An 8,888-nucleotide genomic window follows, 5' to 3' on the forward strand; every position below is an offset into this window, starting at 1 on the left:
TATTTATACTGTTTTAGATAAACAATTTGATTATAATTCCCATCTAAAAGGAATTAAAGGCCTGTCCCATATAGACACTTGTCCCTGTTGATTTCAGGGATTTAAGCAAATAATAGCCCAGGGTACGAATTGAAGTTTTGCGGTATGCACCCAGTGCCTCCTCGTGCTTGTTCTGTTGACAAATTTGATCAAATTGACAAAAACTAAAGAAATTTCCTGTATATTTTTTATTTAACTTTAGTACGTTTTGTAAGTCCACAATATTGTTTCAGTGAGTTTTTTTTCCCTAAGTTAACTAAAAAGTTACCTGAAATGTTTTTTCACACCATGTTTTATTTTTTAGTTTAGTTTGAGTTGAGTTAACTTAAGTAATCTGGAAGTTGTTTCACTTTATACTGTAACCAGATAGTGTTTGTCTAAATTCATCATGAAGGTCTACAGTGGACCTCTGTCTTATGTTTGTGCCCTATAAACACCATTCTGATTATTAACCTCTTAATCTCTGTGTGTCTCAGCCTGGCCCAGGTACCGCGTTCTGCGCGTGCAGGAGTTGGGCCAGTACAACCTGGAGATCCTGTCAGCTGATCTGTCTGATGACTCTCTGTACGAGTGCCAGGCCCCTGATGCCGCCCTGAGGTCCAGGAGGGCCAAACTCACTGTCCTCAGTACGTTTGTGTGCTTGTGTGTAAGTGTGCTATAGAAACTTTGTGAGATGATGTGTGTTTCTGACACTCTCCTCTCTCACTCCAGTCCCCCCAGACGACCCAGTGATCGATGGGGGTCCGGAGGTGTTGCTGAATGCGGGGGAGTCCTACAACCTGAGCTGTGTGTCTCGAGGGGCCAAACCACCTTCTATGATCGAGTGGCTTAAAGATGGGCTGCCTGTGGAAGGGGCTGCCAGTACCACTGTAAGTCTAAAATAAGGATCATGTTCCCCAAGACACACACACACACACACACACACACACACACACACACACACACGCGTTCATGAAGTGTTTGACAGTTTTTGATCTGTATTGTAAATGTTTCATCAATGTCTCTCTGCCCTCCATCATCAGGAAGTGCTTCCAGACAGGAAGAGGGTGACCACACGTAGCTACCTGCCCATCCAGCCTGTCGACACTGACACTGGGAGGAACTACAGCTGTGTGGCCACCAACCTGGCTGTTCCTACTGGCAAAAGCACAACTGTCACCCTCAACGTACACCGTAAGCAATCAAATAATATTGACTCAAAAAGTATCATAGTTTTGTGGGTATTTCCAAAAACATGAAATGTATTACATTACCAGTGAAAAATATAATTTTTAACACAATATATAATTACACCATCCTGCTAATTACTACATAAATGAGTATTTTTAATATTTCAGGCTAATTAAAAGCAACACAGCGTCACATTTTAAAACATAAAACATCTGCCAGGAGCTGAATGTTTTATAGCTGTTATTAAGTAATGCATGGCAGCCATTTTGCATCTAACTGTCCTCCAGATTGCAGCATACATTAGATGTAGTTGTTATGTGAGTCTCCCTCTCTCCCTCTCTCCCTCTCTTCCAGATCCACCCACAGTGACCTTGTCCATTGAGCCTCGCTCTGTCCTGGAGGGGGACAGAGTCACCTTCACCTGCCAGGCTCACGCCAACCCTCCGATTATGGGCTACAGGTCTGCATCCTATGTCAGAAATGTTGAATTTTATTCTGGGTTTGTTTAAAAATGTTTGTTTCTTTACTTTGCTTTTAAATGGAGTGTTTATTTGCACCCGGTGAGAATAGTCACACTGCAGCTATTAGGCTTTTTACACCCATAACCCACATGCGTAATCATTGATCCCATTGCATGCTGTGATATGCTAGTACTTGTCAAGTGGATGCCTTGAGGTCAGAGGTGGTTTGGTTTTATGGTTAGGGCTAGTACTAGCTAATCTCGATATTATCTGAAATTAAAATGGTAAGTTTGGGAGAAAAAACGGACAGATCTTCCACCAGAAAGTCATGTGATGTAGAATTAATAGCGACAAAGCCCACATAGGAGACCGAGGTCCTAGTTTTGTTTGAGTAGACAATGGCTTAATAATTTCAGAGTAAATCGACGTTATACTATAAAGTGGCTAAATGCACTTTGTGTACATAAACTTTAGCAGAATAGCTGAATAGACCCGTATGTGTTAACGTCATATTTCAACGTTGCTAGGATGTGTAATAGTTACATTTTTGGGTGTTTATAGTCGAATTTAGTTATTTAAACACTGATATATAAAGCAGAATTTCCCAGGTGCAAATAGCCACATGCTGGTGTATAAAGCAGAATAAATAGCTGAATTTGGTAATGTACACATGGATATAAATATTCAGATTTCCATAGTGTAAATAGCAGAATTTAGCTATTCACAACCGGGTGTAAATAGTAAATTTTCGTAGTGTAAACACCCAAATTTGGCTATTTACATCCAGCTGTATATAGCAGAATTTCCAGGTTCTAAAAGCTAAATTTGACTATTTACACCCAAGTGTTTACTCCGGGTGCAAGTAGCATTGTTGGCTACAGACAAATGGGTGCTTGCCTCTGTCCGTATGCCATACACTTCCAGGTGTAAGTAGCCACATAGGCCAAATTTGAATATTTGTGCTTTGCATTTATGTTACATGTTGTTCTTGATTGTTAAAAACATTTTATCCTCAGGTGGGCTAAGGGGGGCGTGGTGCTTCAGGGTGCCAGGGAGAGTGTGTTCACAACCAAGGCCGACCACTCCTTCTTCACCGAGCCCGTCTCCTGCCTGGTTTTCAACGCTGTGGGAAAGACCAACGTCAGCATCCTGGTGGACGTTCACTGTGAGTCACACAATACTCATCTCACCTTGTTCAGTCGCTTGTGGCTTGCATCACTCACTATCGTCTGGAGTCAGAGGGATAAAACACACCATTGTTGTGTTTCTGTTTCCTCTGAGCAGCTTCTCCTCTTAAGTGCTACTGCATTATTACTCAAGCACAACATCCCTTTCTGTGTTTCTGTGTCTCCAGTCGGTCCAATTCTGTTGGTGGAGCCGCAGCCAAAAACTGTAGACGTTGACTCCGATGTCACCCTCAACTGCAAATGGGCTGGAAACCCTCCGCTCACGCTCACCTGGTTCAAAAAGGGTTCAAACATGGTAAGAAGCTGAGAGCCCACGCTTTCCTCTGTTCTTGTATTCACACTGTTTTTACAGTTCACGCTTTCTTCTCCCGTGTTTACAAAAGCAGCCTGTCATTCAGGGGAAATGTCTTGTCTGTACACATTGACATCTTTCTTCTCTTCTTCCCTGCCATGACCTATTTCTCTCCATTCCACTTTTTCCTTTGTCTTGTATTCCTTTTATCAGGATTACATTTAATAAGTGCAATGAGTGTGATATAGTTATATAACTAAATCTGACTACCAGCAACTTATAGTTCACTAATTAACATGTTTTTGTCTTGTTTAATCCAAACAAAACCTGAAGTGTAGAAATGACTGCTGTGGTTTTACGGGGGTTTGATTAGCTTTTGCTGGTAGGTGGATTTTCTTACCACTGGTAAGAGTCAGACTAGCTGTTTTATCCCTGTTTCCAGTCCTTATGCTAAGCTAAGCTAATTGTCTACTCAAGTTATTTACTATCAAATGCACAGCAATCACAGAAGCCAAGTGTCAATGAAAATCTTTGGTCTCAGGTTCCCTTCTACAATGCTATTTAAAAGGGCTCCACGTGAAATTTTGTCTGATCTCATCATAGAGGTGAATGAGCTGGTGGCTAGCAGCTAACGGTGCTAACTCCATGAACAGCGCTAAATTATGGCAACAGTGCTGACAGAGCTTACTTACGGTTTTAACCAGGGGGGGCAACCAGAGGATAGGTGCTAAGCTTCTGTGACGACACCATCCCAATATCAGCAGTAACCGCCATTTGAGCGCAATGCAAAGCAGCGACGTTGGATACGCGTATGCACTAACATGTACGCATGGCTGGACTGGCCTACCACAACAAACCACAGAGAAACTCGGATTACAACACACACAGAGCGAGCGTGACTTCAGTGTCTGCTCAGGACGCCATTACTCCACTATATTCTTAGGGGTATTGCGATATACTGGCATTGATGATAAATCTAATATTTAAAAATGAAATTTTGATATCATGTTAATAACACACGAAAGATAATATTATGTTATAATTAATCATCTCTTAAAAAAACACTGTGTAGGATTAAGGTGGATATAGAAAAGCAGAAATTTAATATTCTATAATCAGCGTGTTTTCTTTAGTGTATTATCGCCTGTTGCACTGTCATGTTTCTACAGTAGCCCAGAATCGCCAAACCAAACACTGGCTCTCGATAGAGCCATACGCGTTTTTGCGTTGGCCACCATTGTTAGCAGCTCCTCTGCGATGAGAGTATCTGAAAAAGACAGATTTATTTTTTAAGTTAAACTGCTTTATTCAGTGTTTAAATCACCACATCCGTTTATTTTGGAGAGGTAGCGACCTCTGCAGCTAATTTGGCTCCCGGTAAAAACCTCTGGAACAGTGAATGCTGCAGTAATTCTAACCAGGAGAAGTTGCGGCTGGTTGCAATCTGCAATCCTTACCACTAGAGGCCACTCAACCTCCTTAAATCTCACACACTGGACCTTTAAATCATTTCTGTTTCTTTTCATTCTCGCTTCATCTTCCTCTCTCAATGCCATCTGGTTTCCTTTTCACCACCAATTAAGAGTAATTGCTCTTTTTGTACGCTTTTGTCCAGTTATGGTTACAGATTCCCTCTCCACCTCCTTACAGATGTATTTTGAGTGTAATTCATTTGCCAAAATGCACAATGAGCAAAGTTAAAGATGAATTTGACTGATAGCATTATTATTAAAATTATCATTAGTTTCAAATTGTCTATAAATATTATACATCATTATTATAACCTTTTTTGGCCATAATCATGTAGTGAAAACTGAAAATGTGCCAACCCTAACAGTAAATATTGGTTTACTGCTATAATAATGCTCTGAATGTTCCAAACAGAGCCTTTAAATATGTATAAAAAAGAAGATTATAAAAGGAAATAAACAGGAATGTATATGCTTAATGAGTAAAGTATATAAAGGTGAAGTGACAGTGCTGGCTCTAGTGTCATATCTACAGTATAGACATGAGAGTGGTCTCAATCCTTTCATTTAACTCTCAAAATATTTTCATTTTATAGGTTAACCATCACTGTTTTTTTAATATTAAAATCTACTGTGTAAACCAGCCACAGGCTAAAGACATGTCTAATATGTGTGTACTGTGACTGTCATTAAACTACAGTCAATACAAGGACTAAAGACAAGACAGTTACAGCACAGTAAATGGAATCTGCCTGAGCAGACTGTGGACTGACTTACACCTACATCTATGTAATCAGCCTTGTTCAGGTATCTCTCTCTCTCTAGGTGGTTACATATTTAGCCATAATTTTCCCACAGCTAATTTTCCGATGGATGTGGTTGCTAGGCAACTGCAAAACCTTTGTGATGGGTTAAAAGCGGATGTGCAAGTTTGCATTGTTAGCCCGTCAGGGTCAGAGTAGTAGAACACACATTCTCAAATAAGGCCAGGCGTGCAAATATGCAACATGATGTGTTACAATATTAAGGGGAGGTACAATAGCACATTAGCCTCTCTTCTCCTTTTATTTTGTTTAACCCCTCCTGTTGTTTAGCAGATTTGTCTTGTTTATATTTCTTTTTCACTCCCCCACAGGTTCTGAGTAACAGCAACCAGCTGTATCTGAAGTCGGTGAGCCAGGCGGATGCAGGCCAGTATGTATGTAAGGCCATCGTCCCACGGATTGGAGTAGGAGAGACTGAGGTCACGCTCACCGTCAACGGTCAGAAAACATCCACACAATTTAATGTATCACTGCTTGTAGAGGAAAACCATGTTCTTTCTAAAAGGTCAGCTTGTCAGTAATTGAAAAAAAATGTTGTATGTCCAAAGTGGTGGCCATTTATTTTAAAAATAATACAATTCCTCTTGAACAGCCTTGGTAAGGTCAATGCTTTGAAAAAAAACCTTGCTTTTGTATGATTTTTTTATATATATTTTGAGTGTAATTTCTTGTAATTCTTTCTTTCACATACACTCTCATATCTCATTTTTTTGCCATTGCAGGTCCTCCCATCATCTCCAGTGATCCAGTCCAATATGCAGTGAGAGGGGAGAGAGGAGAGGTGAAATGCTACATAGCCAGCACACCTCCTCCAGATAAGATTGTAAGTGAAAAGATATGAAACATGAGTGCTATGAAATATTTCTGTCACCAGACCCACGATGAAAATGTCCAAATTTTAATCCCAGCGTTAATTATTCAGACAAAAAGAAAAGCTAAACAAGGAAAGGCTTCGATCACAAAGAGCACAAGGTTGTAGCTTTTAGCCTGACAGCGATTTGTGTTTTACTGTTACTGTACCTTCCTGTTCCTAAATGGCTCCACTCCTGCACGGTAAATGCTTTTAGGCGCTGTCCCCTTTTTCTTTTTGAGTGGTGACTCACCCTTAAACTCTCACAGAATTTCCCTCCATCCCATCACATAAACAAACCAACACTAACACTAAGCCGGGCTGCTTTTAGCTCCTGCGTCAGGAATCGGCCCCGGATGCTTTCTCCGCTTGGCTGTATCACAGAGATGCAGTAGTAGTAGTTCCTCGGCTCCCCAGCCTCTGTGACTGATCCGTCCTGACTCCCGGTGCGCACTCCTAATGCAGGCGGCGGAGGTTGGGACAGAAAAAGATTTATAAAATATAAAGGAGTGGAGAGGAACAGTTGTCCCAGTAAACGCCACAGCCAGGAGATTATCCTCCTCTGGAATAAGTGGGCAGATTATGGGAACATGTGGGCTTATGCATAATTAACTGGCCTTAGTACAGTACTTCAATGCTGAATAATACAGCTGCTTTTAGTGGCTTTAAAGTTGGAGAATGTGCAAGATTCTCGCCAGCTCAGTCACCCCCACCCACCTCCACTTCTGGCTGCAGAAACATACAAACTGTTGCTGGTTTGAGCAAGTCACGCAAGTGTTTACGTGTGTACTCGATGTGAAGTTATGAGTTCTATTTCTGTCATACCTTCCTACAGTATGTGTTTAAGTTGGACACATACATAGTATATGGCCAATAATGCCTTTTCCACTAAATATATCAACCAGTCACCCTGATTTGATGAAATATATGAAACCTGTATTTTTCTTTTTTTTTATCCTTAATTTAAAATTTTTCGTGTCAAAAAAAGTCATTCTCCTTTACAAATATTTATACTGAGATGGCTTTACAATGTTTCAGAGTCACAATAACATCAGAAAACACAAACACAAATATGGATCAATTCATTAAAAAGCAAAATAAAACAAAACAACATATACACAGGAATGGTAGTACACATTTTTACATTAAGTTTTTCCATGAAATTCAAAAGAGAACCCCAAACTTTATAGGATTAGAGTGAGGTTTTCTTAAAACATTTTATGCGTGGGACAAGAGGTAACAGCAAATTAAATCCATGGATGAAGGCAGGACTTTAGATGGGATATTTACTATACAGACATGACACTGGTGTCCATTTTTTCATGAATGAACTTCTTACCCAGAATGTTGGACTACTTTTTCAAGAACAGCCATTAAAGCATTGTATTGCAATACCCTTTCTGTAGTGGTTCCATGGGCCCATTGGCATCACATGACGGGTCCAGTTCATTCCACAGTTTGTCCACTATGTCCAACTGGCTTCAAAGCCTGACAGTTCTCTGGGGGGCTTAAACACCCAGTGGCCAAATCATGTAACTACAACTTCTGGATCTATCTTGTGATGCCATTGCGCCCAACGACTTTTTTCCCATAGACTTACACTGTGACAGAGATGTCTGTAGATATTTAGATACATTTTTTTGAGCGTCTCAACCCCCATGAAATGAGTCGTTTCACTATCAGGATTTGATCCATTTGGTTTGATAACATTTGGGAATGTATAAACGCTGCATGATTAAATCATTTCATCCCCAACAAAGTAAGCGGAGGGCTAAACTGGAAGTTAGCTCAGCTGGCAAAAGTCTCTCGTGTTCTTGTTCTATGGGCCCAACGATATGAAAGACGCGGGCAATTTTATACCCAGGAAGTCCAACTTTTTTGGCTTCATGTGCCACTGAGCGACTTTCATAGGAATGAACTGGGCCCAACTCCGACTCTGTATCCAGCTCTCTTTGTACATCCATGCACAAATATGGGAAAGGTTTTTTTAAGTAGTGTAATACAATGCTATAATAGCTGTCCTTAAAGGGATAGTGCACCCAAAAATGAAAATTCAGCCATTATCTACTCACCCATATGCCGACGGAGGCCCTGGTGAAGTTTTAGAGTCCTTACATCCCTTGCAGAGATCAGCGGGTGGAGCGGCTAGCACACTTAATGGTAGACGGCGCCCCAGACTATCGTCCAAGAGCACAAAATTGAATCCACAAAGTATCTTCATACTGCTCATCCATAGTGATCCAAGTGTGCTGCAGCTGCGACATAAAAAGTTGTTTGGAAAAACGTCATATCAACTCTTTTTAGCCTCACTGTAGCCTGTAACTCTGACTGCTTCTCTGTGCTCCGCGCTCCCGTGTGCGCACCTGCGCGAGACCAGCGAAAGCATGAGCTTTGCTCACCCGTGTTTACATCACGTGACACGTGCACCGCAGGGAGAGACGATGGTAGCCACAGTAGCTAAAAGATAATTTGCACTACGGTCTTTTAGCAAAGGACAGCCCAACATGTCTGAAGACTTTGAAATTGAGGAGGAACAGCATTTCTTTGTTGAGCCGTATTTGTTTGAGCCCGAGTATACGGACGGAACTCAGGCTAC

General features: G+C 41.1%; 1 protein-coding gene across 3 annotated transcripts in view; it reads left to right on the forward strand.

Moving 5' to 3' along the window:
- Positions 1 to 8,888, forward strand: part of kirrel1a (kirre like nephrin family adhesion molecule 1a) — a 46,912-nt gene that overhangs the window by 27,224 nt on the left and 10,800 nt on the right. For all 3 annotated transcript variants that reach the window (XM_050067071.1, XM_050067073.1, XM_050067072.1), the window contains exons 3-10: positions 516 to 665; positions 751 to 908; positions 1,062 to 1,212; positions 1,564 to 1,669; positions 2,687 to 2,835; positions 3,025 to 3,152; positions 5,754 to 5,880; positions 6,165 to 6,265. In XM_050067071.1, coding sequence (XP_049923028.1) covers positions 516 to 665; positions 751 to 908; positions 1,062 to 1,212; positions 1,564 to 1,669; positions 2,687 to 2,835; positions 3,025 to 3,152; positions 5,754 to 5,880; positions 6,165 to 6,265 — 1,070 coding nt within the window. The remainder of the gene's footprint in view (positions 1 to 515; positions 666 to 750; positions 909 to 1,061; positions 1,213 to 1,563; positions 1,670 to 2,686; positions 2,836 to 3,024; positions 3,153 to 5,753; positions 5,881 to 6,164; positions 6,266 to 8,888) is intronic.

The sequence above is a fragment of the Epinephelus moara genome, chromosome 17 (assembly GCF_006386435.1).
Source record: "Epinephelus moara isolate mb chromosome 17, YSFRI_EMoa_1.0, whole genome shotgun sequence".
NCBI classification, from domain to species: domain Eukaryota; kingdom Metazoa; phylum Chordata; class Actinopteri; order Perciformes; family Serranidae; genus Epinephelus; species Epinephelus moara.